The 26662-nt window shown below is 42.4% G+C and overlaps 1 protein-coding gene across 1 annotated transcript in view; it reads left to right on the forward strand.

Moving 5' to 3' along the window:
- The window catches only part of arhgef28a (Rho guanine nucleotide exchange factor (GEF) 28a), a 410055-nt gene that overhangs the window by 41826 nt on the left and 341567 nt on the right, over window positions 1-26662 (forward strand). The window contains exon 2 of the mRNA XM_063049236.1: window positions 11124-11167. Coding sequence (XP_062905306.1) covers window positions 11135-11167 — 33 coding nt within the window. The 5' untranslated portion in view covers window positions 11124-11134. The remainder of the gene's footprint in view (window positions 1-11123; window positions 11168-26662) is intronic.

Raw genomic sequence — 26662 nt, forward strand, 5'->3', positions numbered from 1 at the left:
TACGTGAAACGGAGACATCTCTTTCTCTCCTGTTAGGGAGAGAGAGAACCTGTGGCCTGTCGAATACCGGGTGAATACGTAGTCTTTGGAGTACTGCAAGTTTGTGTCTTTGTTGTTGCTTTGCTGCATGCTTGAGTGCTCGGTGATGGGTGCCGATGCTTTTTTTTGCAGGTGGGGGGAGGGGGGATCGTTGCTTGCTGCCGCTTACATGCGGGAGGGAGGGGAGCTGGGTGGGGGGACTTCAGGGTTCTAACATTTAACTGTCATTCATTCTTTGGGGTACTCCTCTGTTTTTGTGGATGTTTGTGAAGAAAAAGCATTTCAGCATGTATATTGTATGCATTTCTCTGACATTAAATGTACCTTTGAAACCTATGGTGCACCAGTTAGAAAGTGGTGAGGCTCAGACGTGCCAAATTTATTTAGTTTCCTGGGGAAGTAGAGGCCTTGGCACCAACCTGGAGGACCAGGACACGATATTGGTGATGATCATTCCGAGGAACTTAGCAGTGTTGATGTAGACAGGAGAATGTGCACCAACTGAAGAGAAGATGGCGGCACGACGCAGTGCGCAGCGGCCACTCCGGAATGAATATCTGTTCTTGGTTAAGTAGGATGCTGTGCACAATCCTGATTTGATGGAGACGGATGTGAGAAGCAGGGAGAAACATCTGGTGAAACTTCTGAAATGCCTGTTTCGCTGCCACTGCTACTGTGTGATCCGGAATCTCCGGAGGGGAAGGCTCTGAATCCTCGGCTTTGTCTGTTACTTGGCAGCCAGGGCCGGGGTCGAAGTGCTTGGCAGAGATGGTGCTTGGTACTTGGTGTCGGAGGGCTGGTCGGAGGCTCGAAGTTTTCGGACAGACTCAGAGTCGGCTGTGGTTGGGTGCTTCCAGGGTGCTGCATCGGCAAGTTTGCAGCACTGGAGGTTCACGGCAGGTAGAGATTTTCTTCCTTCTACCATCTGTGTGAGATGATGGGGCTACCGGGACTTAATAAGACTTTTTTATACCGTGCCCATGGCCTGTTTATCAAATTACAGTATTGCTTTGCACTGTTGTAACTATATGTTATAATTATGTGGTTTTTGTCAGTTTTAGTCTTGGTCTGTCTTGTGTTTCTGTGATAATACTGGAGGAATATTGTATCATTTCTTAATGCATGCATTACTAAATGACAATAAACAACAACTGAGTGTCCTCATCATCTAATCTAATAATCTAATCTAATCCAACCCTCTTCCTGAAGTCAATGACTTTTGTTTTGCTGACATAGAGGGGAAGGCCGTTGTCATGACACTGTGTCAGTAGGCTCAGATATCTTCTTCCAGTACTACGACTCACCGTTATTTGAGATACAGTGCCGTGATGTTCTCATCTGAAAACATATGGAGCAGAATCTAGCCATGCAGCATGCAGTCATGAGTGCATAGGGAGCTGAGGATGCAGCCTTTTCGGGGGGGGGGGGACCTGTGTTGAGGATAATTGTGGCACAAGTGTTGCTGCCTATCATGTCTGATTGTGGTCTGTTGGTCAGGAAGTCAAGGATCCAGGATCCAGTTGCAAAGGGAAGTGTTGCGTTCCAGGTCTAGGTGTTTGGAGATGAGTTTGCTTGGAATTGTAGTATAGAAGGTGAAACTTTAGTCAATAAACAATAGTCTAACATAGGTTTTTTTTTACTGTCCAGATGCTGCAGAGTTGAGTGCAGGGTCAGGGAGAAACCATCTGCAGTTGACCTTTATCGGTGGTAAGGGAATTTCGGTAGGTTGAGGTTGTCTGGGAGGTTGCAGATGAAAAATGCCATGACCAACCTCTCGAAACACTTCATGGTGGTGGATGTCAGAGCCACTGGGTCATGCACATTACCTTGTTTTTTTTTAGGTACTTGGATGACAGTGGTCTTCTTGAAGAAGTTGGGAACTTCAAATTGAAGCAGGAGGAGGTTAAAAATGTTTGCAAATTCTTCTGCAAACCTGCGCAGGAGCTGAGGACATGGCCAGGGACTTTATCCGGGCCAGATGCTTTACTTAGTTCACCTTCCGGACAACTGATCTTGTGTCTGTGATGGAGACTGTTGATTCAGGTGCACTGTAGGCTGTCAGGTTGGGTGGTGACATTCCAATCCTCTTCTTTCAAAGCGGGAACAGGATGCATGGAGCTCATTGGGAAGAAATCGCTTTTGTTGGCAATGCTGCCTGACTTGGTTTTGTAACTCATTACAGCATGTAAGCCCTAGCACAACTGATGGCTGAATGATGGAGAAGAAATAGTGATAGTGAAAACCACTAGCTTACTCTTAACCTCTGGGCTCAGGCTCTTCCATTAGGTTAAAAGAAAACTGAGACAGAAGCTGCTAGCACGCAACAGGTCAAGTAGTGGACAGAGAACCAGGATCAGACTTACAGCTCATGAGATTTCATATTAAATATAACAATTTTGGATATCTTCCACAAGCCCCACCCTCACGTGTACTTTTCTGTTTAAGTTTGTTTTAAATTTCTTTTCTGTCTCCAACTGTTGGTTGAAAATTAATCGTTATTTCCTCTATTCTATTCACTTCTCTCTGTGCAACTTAAAGCACACTTGTCTTTTCACTTTCTAGTTTGGATGAAGTGTCCTGAACCTGAAATGTCAATACTGTCTCCACCCACTGATGCTGCTTACAATACTCCCTTCTTTTCTAACAGCTTCTATTAATTGCTTGTTGTGCTCCATCGGAGCTTAGTAGTGAATGTTTGACATTTCTGGTTACACTGCTTTTTATGTAATAAGAAATGAAAGAAGCAAATAAAAGCACAAGTGGGCCACACAGCCCCCTGAGCCTGATTGGCTGTTCTGTATGATCATAATCTGATCTTGGCAATGGTTCCACTTGCCTGCCCAATCCCCATAAGTTTTCCACCACCTGTAGGTCAGGACTCATTGTCTATCCATTTCAGCCTTGAATATTTAACCAATTTAACCAATTTCCCCCGGATCAATAAAGTATGCCTATGACTATGTTTGAACCCTTGGCCTTCAAACTCTCAATGATTTTGAAAGTTCAATTCTGCTTTTGCCAACAGAGATGTTAACTTAACTTGGGTATTTCTGGAATTTTCTGTCTGAACCCCACCGCCCCCCCCCCACTGCCCGTACTTCATTTTGAGAATGCAGAGGCTTTTCTATGAACAACATTATGTGATCTCTCTATTTTTGGTAAGTGTCATCATTCTCCCATTACAGGGCACCAAGTCTTGCTTTTAACTTTTGTAATTAACCTTGTGAAATGTGAGGAGAATGTTATGCGAATACAGGGTGACCTGGACAGGCTGGGTGAGTGGGCAGATGCAGTTTAATGTGGATAAATGTGAGGTTACCCACTTTGGTGGTAAGAACAGGAAGGCAGATTATTATCTAAATGGAGTCAAGTTAAGAAAAGGGGAAGTACAACGAGATCTAGGTGTTCTTGTACATCGGTCACTGAAAGCAAGCATGCAAGTACAGCAGGCTGTGAAGAAAGCTAATGGCAAGCTGGCCTTCATAACAAGGGGAATTGAGTATAAGGTCCTTCTGTAGCTGTACAGGGCCCTGGTGAGACCACACCTGGAGTACTGTGTGCAGTTTTGGTCTCCAAATTTGAGGAAGGACATTCTTGCTTTTGAGGGAGTGCAGCGTAGGTTCGCAAGGTTAATTCCCGGGATGACGGGACTGCCATATGTCAAAAGATTGGAGCGACTGGGCTTGTATACTCTGGAATTTAGAAGGCTGAGAGGTGATCTTATTGAAACATATAAGATTATTAAGGGATTGGACACGCTGGAGGCAGGAAGCATGTTCCTGCTGATGGGTGAGTCCAGAACCAGAGGCCACAGTTTAAGAATTAAGGGGTAGGCCATTTAGAACGGAGTTGAGGAAAACATTTTTCACCCAGAGAGTGGTGGATGTATGGAATGCTCTGCCCCAGAAGGCTGTGGAGGCCAAGTCTCTGGATGCTTTCAAGAAAGAGATGGATAGAGCTCTTAAAGAGAGCGGAATCAAAGGTTATAGGGATAAGGCAGGAACTGGATACTGATTGTGGATGATCAGCCATAATCACAGTGAATGGCGGTGCTGGCTCGAAGGGCTGAATGGCCTACTCCTGCACCTATTGTCTACCGTCTATTGTAATCATTTGAGGGTTATTATCATATTAAAAAGATTAGAAGCTGGACTCGTTAGTCACCCAGGATTAACTGTCCTAATACATAATTTACTATTTAAGAAAATACAAAAGAAGATGGGGAGCATTGGCCTCTGTGTGAATGATCAAAGCTTATGGATTGCAAGGTCAGGCTAAGCAACACTTCTGGAATATATGTTCATGTACATGCTGCCTGCAGACATCACGTATCATTCATGCAGAAATGGGCTTTCACAACAAAGCCGTTTTGATAACACGTGGTAGAAGGTAAGAAATCATGGGGATGTATTTTGGGGCAACATGGTGGTGTGGTGGTTAGCACAACACTTTATAGGCCGCTGCTGTCTGTAGGAGTTTGTACGTTCACCCTGAGATGGTGTGGGTTTCCTCTGGGTGCTCTGGTTTCTCCCACAGTCCAAAGATGTATTGGTTGGTAGGTTTATCGGTCATTGTAAATTGTCCTATGCTTAGGCTAGGATTAAATCAGGAGATTGGTGTGCTTGTGGCTGAAAGGGCTGAAATTTCTATAATTACACTCTGGAGAAAGAATCTCTTCGAACGGCACACAGGTGTGTTTCGAGCAGGAAGAAAGCAGAGCCAATGTTTTAGATGCAGTCTGCGGAAGCAATTCCAATCGGCTAATTGTAAGGTGCAGGAATAAATCGAAAGGAGGCAACTGCTAGTGGAATGGTCATTGCTGGCTTTGGCTTTGAGCTTGAGTGACTTCATCATGTAGAAGCTGAGCAGAGGTCTGGATAAGGACTGGTAAGGTCCCAGTGCATTGTTTACTGAAGGGTGTCCCAATGAATGGGAGCAACTCACACAAAAATGCTGGGGGAGCAGCATTTATTCGTCCCTTCATGTGGATTGAGTCCTGATGAAGGGGTCTTGGCCCGACAAGTTGACTGTTTACTCTTTTCCATAGGTGCCGAGTTCCTCCAGTATTTTGTGTGTGTTGCTTTGGATTTCCAGCATCTGCAGATTTTCTCATGTTTGTGTCACAGTGAATGGGGCTGCCACTGTTCCTTTTCATTTTGGGGATGCTTGCTTTTAATTCAGTTGTAACTTGGGCTACGTCCACACTAGACCGGATAATTTTGAAAACGCCGGTTTCGGTGTAAAAACGGTAGACGACCACACCAGGTGTTTTTGAAAATACCTCCGTCCACATTAAAACGGGTGTTTGGGTGAATTTCCTCCTACTGGGCATGCGCAGGACACATCTACAGAAAACAAGCGAAGGGGAAACAGTATACTTGGTGCGCATTTGTTCAGTTACAGACTAGAAAAACTTAAAGGAAATTGCCAAACGACAGACAGCTGTTGGCTTTCACGCAGGAGGACTTAAAACTGAAAAAACAAATACTGGAGCGTATGGAGGCAACCGACAGGGATTTCACGGACAGTATGACCTGGCTGACGACGAACATTGAAAAACTGACTAACTCTGTTGCAGAGGGATTTGCAATGATGAGGAATATGATGGCTCCTCCCAGTACTTTTCACCGCCACAATACCAGCCTCACAGCCACTACAATAGCTACACATACGGACGCACAGACCCCCAAGTGGCCCCACCAACATCTTCCCCACTCCCACAGAGGGGTCACCCTGGAAACATTTCCAACAACCGTAGTCTCTTCACCGATGAAAGGGACGACATGTTTTTTAAAACCTCTGGTTACCCCGTACACAGTACAACGCCCAACCGGCATTTTCAGATTTAAACATTCTTTACTTTATTGTCGCCAAACAATTGATACTAGAGTGTACAATCATCACAGCGATATTTGATTCTGTACTTCGTGCTCCCTGGAGTACAAATCGATAGTAAATAGTAAAAATTTAAATTATAAATCATAAATAGAAAATAGAAAAGGGCAAGTAAGGTAGTGCAAAAAACCGAAGGCAGATCCGGATATTTGGAGGGTATGGCCCGGATCCGGGTCAGGATCTGTTCAGCAGTCTTATCACAGTTGGAAAAAAGCTGTTCCCAAATCTGGCCGTACAAGTCTTCAAGCTCCTGAGCCTTCTCCCGGAGGGAAGAGGGATGAAAAGTGTGTTGGCTGGGTGGGTCATGTAACACTCTGGAGAGTGTTTTAGAAAAGCTGCAGTCATTGTGTTTTTAGTAATTGAATTGCCAGTCCGCTGTTTCACACTGAATGGAGTCACACTGCAATCTCATTGTTCTCAGCAATGACAATAAAGATCTAACTCCTCCCTCCCTCTCCCCCCTCCAATAGACAGGGTTGTAAAAAAGCCGTTTGACACATTGGCCTTCATCAGGCAGGTCGTTGAGTATAGAAGCTGGTCAGTATATTACAGTTATATGTGACTTTGATGAGGCCACACTTGGAGTATTGTTAAAATTTTGATGACCATATTATAGGAAAGATATGATTAGAGTGCCAAGAAAGTTTATGAGGATATTGCCAGCACTCGAAGGTGAGGTTGGGCAGGTTAGCACTTTATTTTTTGGAGCATCGGAGATTGGAGGGGTGATTTTATGGAGGTGAATGAAATCAAGAGGGGCATACGTGGGGTGAACATGTATAGTTTTTTTGACCAGGGTAGGGGAACTGAAAACTAGTAGGCATAGGTTTAAGGTTTAGGGTGTGAGGTAAAAGATTTAAAAGGGACAGGAAGGGTAAATTCTTCCCTCGGAGAGTGGTGTGTATACTGAATGCACTGCACAGAAAGTCGTTCAGGCAGGTACAATAACAACATTCAAAAGACATTTGGACAAGTCCGTGGATTGGAGGGGTTTAGAGGGATATGGGCCAAGTGGGGCCAGGTTCCAAAAATCTGTGCTGTTCAGCTGGCTGGAGCATTCAAGGATATTTTCAGCCTCTCACTGTGGTTTGAGGCTCCCACTTGCTTGGAAAGGACAACAATCATAGTGGTGGCCAAGTGCAAGGTGAGCTGTCTCAATGATTATCACCCAGTAACATTCACGTCTGCCGAAGTGAAGTGTTTCGAGAGATTGGTCATGGCTAGAATTAGCTCCTGCCTCAGCAAGGATCTGGACCCATTGTACTCTGCCTACTACCAAAAGTGGTCTCCAGCAGATGCAATCTCTCTGCCTCTCGACTTGGTGTTAGAGTTCCTAGATAACTACAAAACATATATCAGGCTACTGTTTATCAATCATCAGGCTTCAGAATCTGGGCTTCTGTTGTCTTCTGCAACTACATCATCGATTTCCTCATTAGGAAACCACAGTCAGTATGGATTGGTAATAACATCTCCTGCTGACAACTAACACAGGCATACTTCAAGGATGTGTGCTTTCCCATTACTCTGCTCCGTCTACCCTCATGACTATGTCCTAGGCACAGCTCAAGCACCATCTATAAATACGCCAAAGACACCACTGTTGTTAGCAGAATCTCAGATGGCAAAGAGCAGGCATACATGAGTGAGATCGTTTGGGTGATGAGTGGTGTCACAATTACACCTCCACAGTCAGCTTCAGCAAGACTAAGGAATTGATTGTGGAATTCAGGGAGGGGAGGTCAGGAGAACATCCACTTATCCTCATTGATGGGGATCAACAGTGGAAAGAGTGAGCAGATTTAGGTTCCTGGGTGTCAACGCCTCCAAGGATTTGTCGTAGGCCCAACACATTGATACAATCACTAAGAAGGCATATCAGTGGCTTTACTTTGTTGGGAGCTTCAGGAAATTTGGTATGTCACCAAGGACCTTAGCAAATTTCTATAGATGTACCATGGAAAACACTCTAACTGGTTGAATCAGAGCCTAGTATAAAGGGAGGCTGAATGCACAGGATCACAACATGCTGCAGAGGGTGCAGACTCAGCCATCATGGACACATCCCTCCCCACCATCGACAGAATACCTTGAGGAAGCAACATTTATCATTAAGGACCCTCGCCGTCTGTTACTATTACTACCATAAGGGAAGGGCTACAAATATCTGAAGCCCAACACTCAATTATTCAGGAATAGCTTCATCCCCTCTCATCAAATTTCTGAAAGACCCATGAACTCATGAACACCATTCTTTTTTTTGCATTATTTATTGATTTTGTACTTTATGGTAGTTTTATACATTACACTGTACTGCTGCCACAGAACAACAAATTTCATGTCATATGAGACAGTGATGGTGGTCATGGTGGTTCCAGCCAACAACCGTTGCATGGGCGAAATGAGTAGCAAATCTGTCCAATCAGTTCTCTTTTTCTAAGCCTTCTGCTAGTTCTTTTTGTCTTGCTTGTGTTGTGGAAATGGTTGCATCCTGTGCTGTACAGTTTGAATCTCCATCGAAGGGTCCAGCGCTGTGCTGTGTCTGGAGAGCTGCCTCATGGAGATCAGAGACTGGGTCCGTAAAGGACCGAGAACACAAGCAGACTCATGGAAATGACCAGAGATGAGGCGTGGGCTCATGAACGACTCCATCTCGAAGCAGTGAGGAAGACTGAAGCACTGAGGTGAATGTGGAGGGTGTCAGTGATGATTCCCAGCAGAGACGGTCAGCAGCTGGAGTGGTGTGTTCGGACCCGGATCGCTGGCATTCGGACCTGGGTCAGTGGTGTTTGGTCCCGGGTGGGCTCCGTTCGACCATGGGTCAGCGGCGTTCAGACCCTGATTTGTGGCGTTAGGACTTGAGTCAGCGGTCACTCTTTATAGAAGGTCTGAGTTTGTGCGGGTGCTCTCCTCATATGTAGACAAAAAGACAGTTCCCATATTCTGAGATTTATGTGATAGTTGGACTGTACTTTATTTTGGTCTCCTTCCGTAGTTTGGTGTTTTCTTTCTTGTGGAGAATTAGCGGGTGGTTGATCTGTTCATTTTTGTGTGTAAGAGGTGAGGTTGGGAGTCTGGTGCTACTGCCACTGTTCTTTTCTGTGAGTGAGGGGGTCAGGGGTTGTTATGTATAGGGGTTCAGTGACTGTTACCGTGGCAGTCTTTTGCTCTTGGCGTCTTTGAGTTTTGTTTCTTTTCCATGCTGGTGGAGGGTGGACTTCCATTCCATGAATTCCACTTCTTTCATCAACATCTATACTCTTTCTGTGTTTAATGGCTATCTGGAGAAGACAAAAATGAACCTTTGGTAATAAACCTGATTCTGATTCATAAATATGGGTGACTGGTACTGACTTGATCAGTACCATGACTGGCATGGATGAATTGGGTTGACTGGCCTGCTTCCATACTGTTTTACTCAGTGCTTCTATAATTATGTGGAATAGAACGAAAGTGAAAATATGAACATCAATAATATTTTATCACTGGGAATCTCCTTTGTGGTTTTTTTTTCTAATTGTCTTGCCATCTCTTCCCTTTTGTGTTGGCTATACTATACTAAACTTCTTTTGCTTTTTTAAAAAAATAAGCAATAATGTGTTTCTGATGACTTGTTGAATTTGGGTAATTGGATTTCTGAAAGTTTTAGAAGTTTTCTGGCTTGTTTCTTTGGAAAGCATTTAATCCATGAAGCCCATTCATTAAAGAGGATCTGTTTCAGTGAAAGGTGGAGTTGAATCAATTAAATTCAACCTTTCCTTGCAAAGTTTTCCGTTTCTCCTCACTAAGACAATGCAGCAATTAAATATAAAGTCTCTATAATGGTTAAGATGAGTATTCCTGTGAAGACGAGCACTTTATGAAGAGTAACTTTAGAGGATTCTCAATGGGGGAAGAGATGGTGAAGACTATGTGTCACTGTCATTTGGATGGTTAGTAATCTACAGTTATAGATTTTACACCAGTACAGAACAAACATTACTGAAGCTGTAGAATCTAAAGTGGGATGAGAAGTGAAGGAAGAGGAAGAAGCTGCCAGTAACACAACAGATGCTGACTATTTAAATATGTAAAGGATCATTTATAATTGATTCTGTCCTGAGTAGAAGAAGTAAATTTGTCACGGTTAATGTCACAGTTTACATTAAGCACATTAGGAGATTGACAGATTAATATCCATTTGCTAGGAAATGTGTGGCATCCACAACATTCAAAAAGCATTGTCAGCATCAGGTTCAAAGCAGCTTGATGAATAAGCACCCCATCCACCACCTGAACACTCACTTCTTGCACCAGTGACGTTCCATGGCTTCAGTGTGAACTATTTATAAAATATTAATGGATCTCCAAATTCTGCACTTTGTGTCACTTCGAAGGACAAAGACTGCAGAAGCATGGGAACATCACCAACTTTAGATTTCCCTCCAAGTCATCTGTGCCCAACAGCATTGAAAGAGTACCTTCATTAGAAGGATTGCGTCAGTTCAGATTCATAGTTACCTTCTCACAGGGCAATTAGGTATGAGCAGTAAATGTTGGCTCTGCATGTGATATATAAAGTTCCATAAATGAATTGAGAAAGGAATAAATTTGATTTATTTCAGTTAATTGAAATCAATGTGGAACTACACTGATCCTTTTTATAATGGCTTTCTTAGGCGTGGGAGGGTTGAACTTGATAGTTCGGAAAAAGAAATATTGTCAAATACATTCTGCACTAGAATAGGCCCAAAAATATACAGAGGTTGGGGTCTTCAGATTTGCTTGGACTCTAAACATTGCGATTGGGGAACAATTACAGATACAGTTTAAAGAAATAAAGTACTGGCTTCATTTCTTAAATAAGCAAGATGTCTGAAGGAACTGGATGTCTTAACACTGTAAAAGTGGGTATCGAAGTGCAGGTACTTGAGATGAATTACAATATACTCATATTAAGTGTGTCATAGATCAAATTACTCTCTGAATTCTTGAGGGAATGAACATTGTTGTGCTATACATATTAAATACTGTTGAAATAATATGATATCACTTTATTAGATTAACAATTTACTGCACTGTAACCCATTATCTGTTTCTTCGTATTCTTGCGCTCCATACGTTATTTATTTTGCCAGGAGATTAGATTTAATATGATGCTAAAATATTTGAATGTGTAGTTATAAAAACAGTTCTTTTTCTGTACACAGATGTAGAAGAGATGGAGTTAAGTGAACATGAAGTGCCAATATATGTAAGTACCTACTTTTTTGTTAGCTGAATTTCTATCTTTAATTTAACTTGTGCTAATTTTTGTCTGTAACTTGAAAATGAAGATGAACGGACTGGTGATGGTGGAGAATTAAACCTTTGCTGTTCAGGTACCCAAGTTAAAGCAGGTTAGATAAACACAGACAATTAAGTTTGTAACTCCTGCTATCATTACAACACTGTTCTTTAAAGCTCAATCCTAACTTGTCTGTCCAGTGATCATTCTTTGTTCCTCACACCGTCGTGACTGCCAAATTCATTTCACATTGGATCGCATGAACTAATAGTGTGTCTAGGAGTTGCCAACATTACTTAGCCCCAGATTGTTAACTCCAAAAATTAAAAAAAAAACAATGAAAAGAAAAACATGGAGCCAGGAGATAACTTGTATGTGTTTATTTTTACTTTTAGTGAGACATGCACTTATGACGCAGTGATGAGATGGCGATTGCCATTCACGTACTTCATACATATAATCAGAATGAAATATTTAAACAAAGAGTGCTTAACTAAATAATATATTTATAATATTACTTAGAAATTACTGAAATATTAGATACACAACATTGTAGCCTTGGTTCAAACAGAGCTGAATTTCTGAGGGAAAGGGAGAGCGACTGTCCTTTTCATGAAGGTAACATTTCTCCAAGTATAACATTAAAGGACCCTGGCAAAACTGAAGTTAGTGTGTGTTAAGTAGAAAACACGCCACTGGTTGGTCATATCTCCCATGTAAGGAAGATGAGGTGGTTATTGGAGGTTAATCAGGTTGAATGTACAATTTAGGTGGGAGAGAAGATCAAATAACTTTGAGTCGATTTGGAAAATACTGAAGACATCTGTTGGAAAAGAGCTAGAATTGACTTTTACAGTAATAGGAACACCAAAATTAAATTATGAAAACTATTATTTTTTGCTTGTGTAAATCACACAAAAAGTGTTCTGTAGCTATTTAGAAATGGTTAAGCTGATATCATATTCATGTATTGTGTTGCAATTGACACCTAACACTGGTATTATTTTCCCATCATATTTGGTGCATTTGATGGTATCATCAATATGTGCACTTTTGTCCCTTAATTATCCACTGAAATTGGATCAAACAGTTGGAACAAAAAGACCTGAGATCTTTGGTATACTTTGCACTAAGATAAGCAGTAAAATATGGTGCAAATTGGCACTGCAAGTGAATGAGAGGGTCTCTCCTGGGACATAGTTTTAAATTCCAGCTTAATTTAAATTCCACCTTGAGTTAAGAAATGATAAGGGTAAAAGGACCCAAATAGCAGTTGTATAGAGGCCTCCAAACAGCAGCCGGGATGTGGATTACAAATTACAGCAGGTGATAGAAAAGGCATGTCAGAAGGGCAATGTCATAATAAGAAGGGGATTTTAACATGAAAGTGGACTGAGAAAACTAGGCCAGTACTGGACCTCGAGAGAGAATTTGTAGAATGTCTAAGGGATGGTTTTTTAGAACAGCTTGTTGTTGAGCCCACTAAAGGATCAACTGTGCTGGATTGGGTGTTGTGCAATGATCCAGAGGTGATAAGAGAGCTTAAGGTTAAGGAATCCTTAGGGAACAGTGATCACAATATGATCAAGTTCACATTAAAATTTGAGAGGGAAGAAATAAAATCAAATGTGTCGGTATTTCAGTGGAATAAAGGAAATTACAATGACATGAGAGAGGAACTAGCCAAAGTTGACTAGAAAGGGACACTAGCAGGAAGGGCAGTAGTGCAGCAATGGCTGAAGTTTCTGCGAAAAATGAGGGAAGTGCAAGACATATATATTCCAAATAGGAAGAAATTTTTGAATGGAAGAAGGACTCTACCGTGGCTGACAAGTAAAGTCAGAGCCAAAGTAAAAACAGAAGAGAGGGCATACAAGGAAGCCAAAGCTAGTGGGAAGATAGAGGATTGGGAAGCTTTTAAAAACTTGCAGAAGGAAACTGAGAAGATCATTAGGAAGGAAAAGGTGAATTATGAAAGAAGCTGGTGACTAATATCAAAGAAGATACTAAAAGCTTTTTAAAGTATATAAAGGGTAAAAGAGGGTTGAGGGTAGATATAGGTCCAATAGAAAATGACACTGGAGATATTGTAATGAGAGACGCAGAGATGGCAGAGGAACTGAATGCATATTGTGCATCAGTCTTCACAGTGGAAGCCTTCTGCAGCGTACCGGACATTCCCGAGTGTCAGGGAAGTGAAGTATGTGCAGTGAAAATTAACACTGAGAAGGTGCTCAAGAAGCTAAGTGGTCTGAGGGTGGATAAATCTCCTGGACCTGATGGAATGCACCCTGGGGTTCTGAAGGAAGTAGCTGGAGAGATTGCGGAGGCATTAACAATGATCTTCAAGAATTGATAGATTCTGGCATTGTACTGGGTGACTGGAAAATTGCAAATGCTACTCCACTAGTTAAGAGGGGTGGGAAGCAGCAGAAAGGAGACTATAGACCTGTTAGCCTGACATCAGTGGTTGGGAAGTTGTTGGAATCAATTGTTAGGGATGAGATTACAGAATACCTGGAGGCACATGACAAGATAGGCAAAATCCAGCATGGTTTCCTGAAAGGAAAATCCTACCTGACTAACCTACTGCAATTCTTTGAGGAAATTACAAGCAGGGTAGACAAAGGAGATGTAGTAGATGTGGTGTACTTGGATTTTCAGAAGGCCTTTTGACAAGATGCCGCTCATGAGGCTGCTTAGCAAGATAAGAGCCCAAGGAATCACAGGAGAGTTACTAGCATAGGTGGAGCATTGGCTGATCGGCAGAAAACAGAGAGTGGAAATAAAAGGATCCTATTTAGGTTGGCTGATGGTTACCAGTGGAGTTCCACAGGGGTTGGTGTTGGGATCACTGCTTTTTATGATGTATGTAAATGATTTGGACTATGGGATTAATGGATTTGTGGCTAAATTTGCTGATGATACCAAGATAGCTAGAGGAGCAGGTAGTGTTGAGGAAACAGAGAGCCTACAGAGAGTCTTAGATAGTTTAGGGGAATGGGCAAAGAAGTGGAAAACGAAATACAATCTTGGAAAGTGTATGGTGGTGCACTTAGGTTGAAGAAATAAACGGGCAGGCTATTATTTAGATGGGGAGAAAATTCAAAATGCAGAGATGCAAAGGGACTTGTGTACGATACCTGAAAGATTAACCTCCAAGTTGAGTTGGTGGTGACGAAGGTGAATGCAACGTTGGCATTCATTTCTAGAGGTACAGAATATAAGAGCAAGGATGTGATGTTGAGGCTTTATAAGGCACTTGTGAGACCACACTTGGAGTATTGTGTACAGTTTTGGGCTCCTTATTTTAGAAAGGATATACTGACATTGGAGAGGGTTCGGAGAATATTCACGAGAATGATTCCAGGAATGAAAGGGTTACCCTATGAGGAATGGCTGGCAGCTCTTGGGCTGTATTCCCTGGAGTTCAGGAGAATGAGAGGGGATCTCATAGAAACATTCCAAATGTTAAAAGGCCTGAACAGATTAGATATGGCAAAGTTATTTCTCATGGTAGGAGAGTCTAGGACAAAAGGCATGACTTCAGGATTGAAAGATGTCCATTTAGAACACAGATGTGGAGAAATTACTTTAGTCAGAAGGTGGTAAACTTGTGGAATTAGTTGCCACGAGCGGCTGTGGAGGCCAAGTCATTGGGTGCATGTAAAGCAGAGATAGATAGGTTCTTGATTAGCCAGGGCATCAAAGGGTATGGGGAGAAGGCAGGGGAGTGGGGATGACTAGAAGAATTGGATCAGCCCATGATTGAATTGCGGAGCAGACTCGATGGGCTGAGTGGTCTACTTCTGCTCCTATATCTTATGGTCTTAATTTTAACTTGCTACATTATGCGGGCAGACTTATGAACTGTGGTCATGATGTTTGTGGGGCAGTGGCTGAGTCATGAAGTGGTCCGGTTAGGTCACACTAATGGGTCATGGGATCACCATTCACCATTGTTTCCTATCTTCGCCAAACCTTCCCCATCCACTTTCTTTCTAGGCTGTGTGACGGACATGGATTGATCACATTATAAAATGGTAGTGTGCTTCCCAGTGGGCAGTGCGTGAAAAGCACAGTGTCTATGAGCCCAGGAAGTAGCTGCCCTCTGCCTTCTACGCACCAAGTGCCTTCCAGCTCTAGTAACTGGGATGAAACTTCAACAGTAGTTTCTTAATCTGAGTACATCTTAAAGCGTTGATTCTTTTTGTTGCTTTGTTCTGGTGATTCATAATTTGGCATTGATGAAAATCATCTTTACAGTCTGTGCTTTAGGATTTTCATATACTCTTACTTTTTGAGGTCTTGGGGTGACTGACGAAGCTAGAGTTGGGACTGGAGCAGGTTTTCTCAACCTTTTTGCACTGGAGGAATCGTTGAAGTAATTTTTAGGTCTCAGGGAACTCCTGCATAAAAATTATTATAGCTATAGCTCACGGTACGTTTGTGTGATCAGTAAGATGTATAAAAAATAATCCAAAAATAATTGTTAATGCTCTTTTGAGTGGAGAATGAATTTTTAGCCAATCTTTCCTGAAAAAAAAACAGGTAGTTAAGCTAGCTTACCTTTCTTGAAATGTATCTCTTTCTTTCCCTTTCATAAATTTTAAATACTCATAGGGCAAAAATAATAAATGTTAAATGACTGGCTTAAGCCAAGGTGGGATTTAATTTTCCTAAAGGTAAGCTCGGTAGATTTAATTTAAATAAAGCTTGTAAAATGATTTTAATTAATGCTGTTTACAACATGCAAAATTATTGATTACGTTGAATAGTAAAGTTACTAAAAACCATAAGCCATAGCGATGTGAATAAAAATATAGCCCAAGACACAATTTTATACAAAACTTTGAAAAATCGTTTTCTTACTAAGTGGCATGATCAGGTTCAAATATAAACCTAATATGTGAAACCTGTGCTTGTTTTTTTGCTGTGTAACTACTCAATTGTGGGTCAAGCATGAGATAAGCACACAGGAATTCACTTTCAACTGAAATGAGACGATTTACATCCTTGTTCCTGATGCTTGTTAAACAAGAAAACTCTTGCTCACACATGCAAGAAGTTGGAAACTGCAGCAAAATGTTCACTGATTTCCTATGAATGGCAGGATACTCTTCTTTCACAGAAATCCAGACTTGTCCAAGGGCAGGTCAGTAAATCTCATCTTGAGTGCACAATCAGACTGCAGCTCACAAAGTTCTTCCTCTTCTCTCAAAGTCAAATTCTCAAACTGAGCAGAAGATTCAGAGAAAGGGTCCCTCACCCAGTCATACATTTGCGTTGAAAGGGAGGAAAAATACGGTTTAATTTTATTCTGCAGTCTTCCAGGTGGTTTTAAATAAGTCTCAAGACTTTCTGATCTCCTACTTCACTCTCAAGCCCAAGCAACAGTGGAAACATTTCTAGATTTCCTTTTGCAACACAATTTTTTCCAAAGATTCAATTTTCTCTAGTGCCTGCAGAGACTTGTTCAGCAGGCATTCTTCATCCTCAAAGTACTCAGCAATATCTGGCCTACTATCTTCTTGAGAGTACTCATGCAAGTCACTTTTCAACTCAAACACTCTGTTAAGAACTTTTCCTCTGCTAAACCACCAGATTTCTGTAAGTAGCAGGAGATTTGGGTGCTTTTTGTCCAGGTTTTCATGTATGTTTTAAAATATTCTTGAGTGAACTCATCTTTGTTTACTAAAGTTAACCGTTTTTGTAGCACAATCTAGAACTTTTAAAATTTAATCTACTAGAGTTTTTAATATCTGCACTTCTCTGTGAAGAAAGCAGTGTGTTGTGACTATGTCAGGATTTTTTTTTTCACAAGAGAAACAAAACCTCTCACGGATCCAACCACTGTTGGGGCACCATCTGTACAGATGCCAACACAGTTCCTCCAAGACAGACTTTTTGTTTCCAGATGTGAAGGCAAACCATTAAGTCTTGGCTTGTTTCTGGCAAGTCTTTGCAACAGAAAATGTTTTTTTTGAATTTCACCATCATTTCCAAATCTTACAAATGCTACAACACGACATTTATTGGTGAAGTCTGTTGATTCATCAACCTGGATAGAGAAGCTGTTGTTTTTTTGTTGGTATATCATACAAAACTTCTTCAGCATCAATATATCGACTTATTGTACTGTTTGAGAGTGAAACCTTTTCAATTTCTTTGACTGCATCATGTCCTAGCATTATACCCACTATAATTTTACATACTGGCATTATTGCGTCTCACCAATTGTCTGACTTTTCCTTTTCCGGGTAATAAGCTCTACTACTAAATAACTTGTTTCCTGAGCCTTTTTACTGACATTTTTTTTTGAGTCAGTTGCTGCACTAGTGCTGTGAAATAACTCAGAAGATTGCAGTTCCTTTTCTTCCATCTCAAACCTCCTCTTCAAAAATCGCCACATTTGACCATCAGATGTGTTGGTGAAACACAGGGTTTAATAAAAGGGAAAGTTAGGAAGCACATAAGGAGAAATTGGAGGGAGGTAATTTGGGAGGGAGTGGCTGATGTCACAACCCAAGTCGGGCAAGTGCATTCAATGCTTGGAAAAGGCACTTCATGCTCCTCATCAGCCTACCGTCCTCCCCTCCATGCAATAGAGTGCTTACCAATTACCAATGGCCTCCTCTATCTCACGTCAAAAACTGAGAATGTACTCAACCAAATAAACACGATCCTACTGCGCACTGCCTTACACTGCGCTGAGAGACCTCACACGAGGTTGCTAACGCAACTGCTTGGTCGGTGCCCACCAAGTTCAAAAAATGATTTTTTTAAAAAATCATGACCTCTCGCAGAATCGCTAGCCACTTCTCGCGGAACCTTAGTGTTCCGTGGAACCCCAATGGAGAAACCCGGGTCTAGAGATTTCAGAGATCTAAAGAGTAAAGGAGAGGCAAGAGTGGATGTCAGACCTCTGGAAAATGATGTTGGAGAGGTAGTATTTTGTGTAATCTTCACCATGGAACATGCCAGCAGTATGCCAGAAATTCAAGAGTGTCAGGGGGCAGAAGTGAGTGTAGTTGCTAGTACTTCTGTGAAGCTGAAAGATTTGAAGGTAGATATGTCACGTGGACAAGGTGGATTACACCCTTGGGTTCTGAAAGAGGTAGCTGAAGAGATTGTGGAGGCATTTGTAGTGACCTTTCAAGAATCACAGGATTTTGGAATAATTCCAGAGGACTGGAAAATTGCAAATGTCACTCCATTCTTTAAAAAGGGAGTGAGGGAAAATGACAAGAAGTTATAGGCCAATTGACCTGACTTCAGAAGTTGGTAAGATGTTGGAGCCCATCATTAAAGATGAGGTTTCAGGGTACTTGGAGACACATGATAAAGTTGGCCAAAGCCAGCATGGTTCCGTAAGAGGAAATATTGTGTGACAAGTCTGCTGGATTTATTTGTGGAAATGACAGGTGGGATAGACAAAGGAGATTCAGTGAATGTGGTTAATTGGATTTTCAGAAGGCCTTTGCCAAGGTGCCACACATGAGGCTACTAAACAAGATAAGAGCCCATATCAATACATGAGGTATAGTAGCATGGATAGAAGTTTAGGTGACTGGAAGGAGATAAAGGATGGAAATATAGGGGGCCTGTTCTGGTTGGCTGCCGGTGACTAGTGTTTCGCAGAGGTTGGTGTTGGGATCGCTTCATTTCACATTATATATCAATGACTCAGATGACAGAATCGATAGATTTGTGGTCAAGTTTGCAGATGATACAAAAATAGGTAGAGGGGCAAGTAGTGTTGAGGAACAGAGAGTCTGCAGAGGACTAGGACAGATTAGCAGAATGAGAAAAGAAATGGCAGATGGAATACAGTGCAGGGAAGTATATGGTCTTGTACTTTCGTAGAATGAAGAAAGACGTAGACTATTTTCTAAATGGGGAGCAAGTTTAGAAATCAGAGTTGTAAAGGGACTTGGAAGTTCTCATGTAGGATTCCCTAAAAGTTAACTTGGAGGTTGAGTCAACGGTAAGGAAGGCAAATGCAGTGTGAGCGTTCATTTTGAGTGGACCCCTTATCTGAGAAAGGATGCACTGGCATTGGAGAGGATCCCGAAGAAGCTCATGAGAATGATTCAGAAAATGAAAGGGTTAATGTATGAGCAGTGTCTGATAGCCCTGGGGCTGTACTCATTGGAGTTTAGAAGAATGACAGTGACACCTATCGAATATTGAAAGGCCTAGATAGAATGGATGTGGTGTGGATGTTTCCTATAGTGGTTAGTACCAGAGGGCAAAGCCTCAGTATAAAAGGACACAGATGAGGAAGAATTTCTTCAGCCAGAGGGTAGTGAATCTGTGGAATTCATTCAGGTGGCTGTGGATGATATTGCTTTGAATATCCTCAGTGACGAGGTTGATAAATTCATTGTTCACTTGTGCATCAAAGGTTCTGGGGAGAAGGCAGGGGAATGGGGTTGAGAGAGGTAATAAATCAGCCTTGGCTTAATGGCAGAGAAGGCTCAATTGCCCAAATGGCCTAATTCTCATTCTGCTTCTATGTATCATTGTGTTATGGAATGAAGGGCATCTGGAATCTCGGCCTCCACTCCAGAGTTGAAGGCCAGCGACGTGGATGTGTAACAGGGGAGATCTGTGGATGTTGGGCTGGCAAGTGCTCTTGACGAAAACCATTGGGGATGAGGGCCCACTGGGTCAGCGGGTCCCCTAGGTTGTTATCCTGGGATCAGATGACTGTGTGAGCAGGAGGCACGAGGGCCAGTGACACACCAGGTATGTGAGTCGGTGACTCCGGAGTATGAGGTCTGCAGTTTTGGGTCCCATCATTGGCCAGACCTGGCGTCGGTACTGGAGATTGAAACCCGAAGGTTATTCCAGTGTCCAGAAGTCTAAGCCCGATGGCCAAAACACTGTACTAGTTTGAGGAAGACAGAGCCCTGTTGTCTGCGAGCCCGTGAGTCTGCTGGAGGACTGAAAGTCTGTCTTAGTGTTGGAGGTTTGTCTGCGTGTGAGTGGGTGTGTGAGAGGGTGGTTGGGCAGAAAGGGGCTTATTTTGCTGTTGTTGTTTTGTTGTATTCTGTGTTGTTCTGCTGAGTATTGTGGCATGTAATATGACGCTGGAATGTGTGGTGACATCTGCAGGCCCCCCGCACATACTTAGGCTGAACTGGTTATCAACGCAAATGGCACGTTTCACTGTATGTTCCTATGTACACATAATAAACAAAAAAAACGAATCTGAATTTCGCGCAAAGTATGATTTCAGACTATTTGATCCCTGCGTCCTTGTGTGTAGCAAGGTTATAGAGTAGGAATAAATGTTCAGAAGTGTGTAAACTCCGCACAAGGACCCGATCACATTTAGCAACTGTTTTCTCAATTTACTTCATAGCCTACACAGAAATATTGTATCACACAAAAGAACCCTTTAGCCCTTATTTTATTTAAAATATCTAAAATGGATAGTTGAAATACTACCCATGCTTCCTTTAGTCTTCCTATATAAGTACAAAGTTAGAAAATGAATAATTTATGCAGTCAATTATAGCTGAAGATGTTTTAGAATTTGTAAGTAATTTTGTGATTTCCGTTGTTCAGCTGAAAGTGCAGCTTAGTTTCTAAAGGGTGAATCCTTAAAGGTGTTTCCTTTATTCCTGGTGGTTTTGTTTTGCAGCTCAACGTGCTACCTCCAGGCCAGGCAGACTGTTCTTGGAATTCTGCCAAGAGCCAGTGCTGTTTTAAAACCAGTAGCACACAAAAGATCTGTAAAGTGATACCCCAATATTTGAGCAGTCTGTGTCACAGTGCCGCAGCGGAGACCAAGAGTTTACGTCCGGAAACAAGAACGGTGCAAGTGAAATTAATTACTTTATGTTAAGGATTTGTCTTTGTGAATCCCTCCAATACTAATATTGGGTAGGGAGTTGCAGGTTTTAGACCCATTGACATCTTTGAGGGAAATCTGCAATTGGTGGTCCATTACACACTTACAAATTCCTAATAGCTGTTGAATGTGTTATGAAGACTCTTTAAAGACAATTACATTGTTAATACATTGCACAAAGACTATGTTATATTCAAAGATTTGTAATTTGAGCCATACCCCATCAGCTGACTTGTGTTTAGCAATGTTGGATTTGCAAATCTGACTGAAGGTGAATCATTGTTAGTAGGTTCTGACAAAGGTGCTTTTGTGATTGATGATACCTGAGCCACTCTTACAATGCTTCGTTACACCCACTGTGGTCCTTTCAAACAAATAACATTGTTCTCCAGTTACCAGTGTTTTACAGAAAATGAAGCAGACAGGTATTATTTTGGGCACACCTATTTCGTGACCTGTCTGGGCTGAAAGGAGATCTATAAATTGATTCTGAAAATGTTCATTTGTATAATGATTTAATTTCTTTTAGGGATGTAAAAGTCTTAGCAATCTCAATTGTTTTTCTATTTCAGAATTACCAACTAAAATGTTTAAACGTGAGGAGAAATTTAGATCTTACTCACAAGCAAAATGTGGATGTTCGATATCAGAAATTTAGATAAATACTTGCTCGGATCAGACAGTAGTTTTGAAGAAGGAAATGGAATGGATGTTTCAATTGGTTCAGTGATGTCACATCAGAAATTTTAACAGTTTGACAGGGAATCCAATTTTAAATAATTAAAAACAAAACAAACATGTAGTCCTGGAGGTCTTTTTTTAAACGTAAATTGAAGAAAAACAGGCCTATCAGTGGTTAGCATGACGCTATTGTAGCTTGAGGTGTTACAGAGTCCAGAGTTCAATTCTGGTGACATCCTGTAAGGAGTCTCTGTTCGTCCTCCCTGTAGAATGCGTGGGTTTTCCCCGGGTGCTCCAGTTTCCTTCGCAGTCCAAAGATATACCAGGTAGGTTAATTGGTCATTGTAAATTGTCCTGTGTTTAGGTTAGGATTAGTCAGAGTTGTGGGGCAGCATGGCTTGAAGAGACAGAAGAGCCTACTTTGATCTGTACTGCTTGCTGGCTAGCTAGCTAAATAAAGTTGAGTGTATTTATCCCCTCTGGTTCAAGAGCTTGATAGTTGAGGGGTAATAACTGTTCCTGATTCTGTCAGTATAGGTCCTGAGGCTCCTGCACCTTCTTGCTGACAGCAGTAGCGAGAAGAGAGCATGGCCTGGATGGTGGAGGTCCTTAATGATGGTTGCTACTTTCCTGTCACAGTGATCTGTGGATGTGCTCAGTGATGTTGAGGGCTTTGCCCATGATGGGCTGACCGTATCTACAACTTTTTGTAGGCTTTTATGTTCAAGGCCATAGGCCATGATGCAGCCAGTCAATGCACTCTCCACCTCACATCTATAGAAGTTCGTCAGCGTTTTAGATGACGTGCCATACCTTTGCAAACTTGTAAGAAAGAAGAGGCGCTGCTGTGCTTTCTTTGTAATTCAGCAGTCAATGTTTTGGGTTGATTCATCAGGACCGGTGAAATCCTATTTATTTCTAATCTACACGCTGTTCATTGGCGTGTAGTATTGCCCCCCCTCCCCAAACACATGCTGATTGTAATCTGCATTTAAGTCATAATAGTTCAGCCATTTAATTTATGCTGTCTGCTTGCAATTATTATGGCATTATATAGCTGGCACCTCTGTGGTGCCCAAAACTGATGAGTATTCAGCAACAAGTAAAGCTAAACTGCAGTTAAAAACCATTCTGCTCCTGTTCAAAAGACACTGTATTGCAGAAATGGCGGGTGCTGACAGGAATTTCAGAAGTCATTCTAACGTGATTGAACTGAAGAATGGCCCTATCTCACGCTGTTCTGTGATTCGATAATGCTGCTGGTCAAAGAACACTGAGGCTGTCTACAAGAAGGGTCAGAGCCGTCTCTATTTCCTGAGGAAACTCAGGTCCTTTAACCTCTGCCAGACGATGCTGAGGATGTTCTACGAGTCTGTGGTGGCCAGTGCTATCATGTTTGCTGTTGTGTGCTGGGGCAGCAGGCTGAGGGTAGCAGACACCAACAGAATCAACAAACTCATTCGTAAGGCCAGTGATGTTGTGGGGATGGAGCTGGACTCTCTCACGGTGGTGTCTGAAAAGAGGATGCTGTCTAAGTTGCATGCCATCTTGGACAATGTCTCCCATCCATTACATAATGTACTGGTTGGGCACAGGAGTACATTCAGCCAGAGACTCATTCCACCGAGATGCAGCACAGAGCGTCATAGGAAGTCATTCCTGCCTGTGGCCATCAAACTTCACAACTTCTTCCTTGGAGGGTCAGACACCCTGAGCCATTAGGCTGGCCCTGGACTTATTTCCTGGCATAATTTACATATTACTATTTAATTATTTATGGTGCAACTGTAACGAAAACCAATTTCCCTCGGGATCAATAAAGTATGACTATGACTATGACTATAAGAGTATTTGGATAGATGGACTGGTTCCAGAAGGCAGTGAGGGGAGTTGGGCTGTTCTGTACCTCCTGCGAAAGCAGAGACCTTTATGTTGGCAACAGCAGGAGGAGTTATCTGTGTCAGCACTAAAGAACTAAAGATCAGAATATGATGCGCCAAGATGAGGCTCTGAGTCACCGGTATTGAGTATAACTTCAATTGCCATGTCTGAGTAGATTGTTCCATAAGCTCAGTTGTTTGTTAATGCACCTCACACCCTTTGCTTGCTCAGCAATAACTTCTCTTGATCAGAACTCATATCATATATGCTCTGCCACACCCTGATGCACTTCTGCAAGTCTCTCACAACATTAACCGTTTGTCTTTCACAGAATGAGCTGGTAGACAACTGGTAGCAGGAGAAGCTAATGGGTGAGGACTGACACAATCCGTTTATGTCAGTGGTGGAGACAATGGTTCTTACTACTGAGTGCAGCCAGTACAGCACTGAAATTGGGAGAGTGTAACAGTTAGTGTAATGCTATACAGTGCTGGTGACCCGGGTTCAATTCTCGCTGCTGTCTGTAAGGAGTTGCAAGTTCTCCTCCTAAATGTGTGGGTTTCCTCCGGGTGCTCTGGTTTCTTCCTACATTCCAAAGACATACGGGTTAGTAGGTTAGTTGGTCACATAGGTATCATTGGACTGCGTGGCCTTGTCGGGGGTCTGTTACCATGCTGTATCTCTAAATTAAAAAATAAAATTGTAGAAGATGATAGCATCCTCCTGCTTATTATCTTGCCAATTTGCTTTCAGCTTGTGTATGTAGAAGCTGCAGACAGTATAAACATGTACTTCTTACAATGCAATACCCAAATACAACCTTGCATTTTTTCTTATTATTAGAGAGTGAGATATTTCATCCTGTCCTACTCATAGAATTGTGGAGTCATGTGGCACAGACACTGGCTCCAAAAATATTTTTTGAATTAGCAATGGCATTGTTGCAGAGTGGGAGCCATTTGAAAAGAACAAGCTTCGCTGGGAGTGAGTTCTGTTTGAGCCAATAAAAAGAAATGACGTGTAAGCAGAGCGGCAATCGCTGGAGTGGGCCTGGGTTAGAGTGGTTAAGCTTTGGAAAGAACAGACAGATGCTAAGGGTGCTGTGTCATTTAGTATCATTTGCTTTGATTTTGGAACTTGGGCTTGAGAGGTTGGAGCAAAGATATTACAAGCTCAGTGAGAAGAGGCTGAGTAAGTGACCTAGGTGAGTGTGAACCTCAAAGGGTTCCAAGAGAAGGTATAGGTAAGAACAGATAGGTTTTTTATTGTCTGTAGGTCATTAGTCCTTAGCTCAACGTAGGAAGGATGGTCAAGGCAGTGGAATGCTCTTCCTTTGAAATGTGGGATTTCAGGATACATAACTATCTCACTAATGACTACATCTGCTAGAAGTGCAGCCAACTTCCGCTCCTAACTAACAAGATCATGGAACTGGAGCTGGAGCAGGATGTACTCAGGACGATCTGTGGGGTTGAAAACCTCATAGCTGAAACTTTTACTGTGGTGGTCACACCCGTAGTGCAGGCTTCATGTAGTAGGTGGGTGACCACTAGAAGTAAAGAGAGTCAGCAGTGAGTGCAGGGTTCACTTGTGGCCATTCCCCACAGCAACACGTATGCCCGTTTGGATACTGCTGGGGGTGATGATCTATGTTTCAAAGGTTTCAAAGGTACATTTAATGTCAGAGAAATGTATGTAATATATATCCTGAAATGCTTTTTCTTCGGAACCATCCGCAAAAACACAGGAGTGCCCCAAAGGATGAATGACAATTAAATGTTAGAACCCCAAAGTCCCCCCCCCCAGCTCCCCTCCCTCCCATGCGTAAGCAGCAGCAGGCAACGATTCCCCCTCCCCCCACCGGCAAAAAAAACATCGGCACCTGCCACCGATCACTCAGGCATGCACCAAAAGCAACAGCAAAGACACAAACTTGCAGAACTCCAAAGACTATGCATTCACCCGATATTTGACATACCACAGGTTCTCTCTCTTCATAATAAGGGAGAAAGAGATGTCTCCATATCACAGCGAGAGGGGAGACATAACAAACAACTCACTGGTTTACGATATTAAAAGTCCGTTGTGTCGCTTTTTCCAAGCTCTGTGACCAAAGATCTCAGGTCTCTGGGCACACAGCCAAAGATCTTCCAGCTCCCACGACACCGACCTTTGATCTGCCCGTCTCCAGAGCCCCGAGATCCTAGGCTTCCAAAGGTGAGCCGAACTCTTAGACCGCACCCTTGGCATGTTGGATAACGGCCAGTCGTGATGCCCCGAGAGTGGGTCCCATTCCTGCAAAGAACAAAGTCAGCGTGTAACTCCAGGTCAGCGTCTTCAAAAGAACCCCGAAAGGGAAAAGCAGAGATATTAAAGATGGAAATAGAGCTGTTTCCAAAGATGCAAGCAAAGGAGTCCCCGTTTAGCACCATCATCACTCTGCTCCACCCTCTGATTAACAGCAACCAGGCTGATGGCACTGTGGCTGGCTCTAAGGCTCATTAGGGAAGGGTGAAGTCAGGCAGAGCGATAGTGATAGCAGACTCAGTAGTTGAGGGAATGGACAGAAAGCAACACCAGGATGGTGTATTGCCTCCCAGATGCCAGGGTCCATGAAATCTCAGAGTGACTACAGGATATTCTCAAGGTGGAGGGTGAAGAGCAGGACCTCCAAGGCAGTAATTTAGATTAGATTAGATTATGAGGACACTCAGTCCTCTTTTATTGTCAATTAGAAATGCATGCATTAACAAATGATACAATGTTCCTCCAGAGTGATATCACCAAAAAAAAGGGACAAACCAACGGCTAACACTGACAAGACCACATAATTATAACATATAGTTACAGCAGTGCAAAGCAATACCATAATTTGATAAAGAGCAGACCATGGGCACGGTAAAAAAAGTCTCAAAGTACCGATCGACTCCCGATAGTCCTGATAGCAGGCGGCAAAAAGGAGAAACTCTCCCTGTCATAAACCTCCAGGCGCCGACAACTGCCGATGCATTGGAAACACCCGACCACAGCTGACTCTT

Source organism: Mobula hypostoma, chromosome 5, assembly GCF_963921235.1.
Source record: "Mobula hypostoma chromosome 5, sMobHyp1.1, whole genome shotgun sequence".
NCBI classification, from domain to species: domain Eukaryota; kingdom Metazoa; phylum Chordata; class Chondrichthyes; order Myliobatiformes; family Myliobatidae; genus Mobula; species Mobula hypostoma.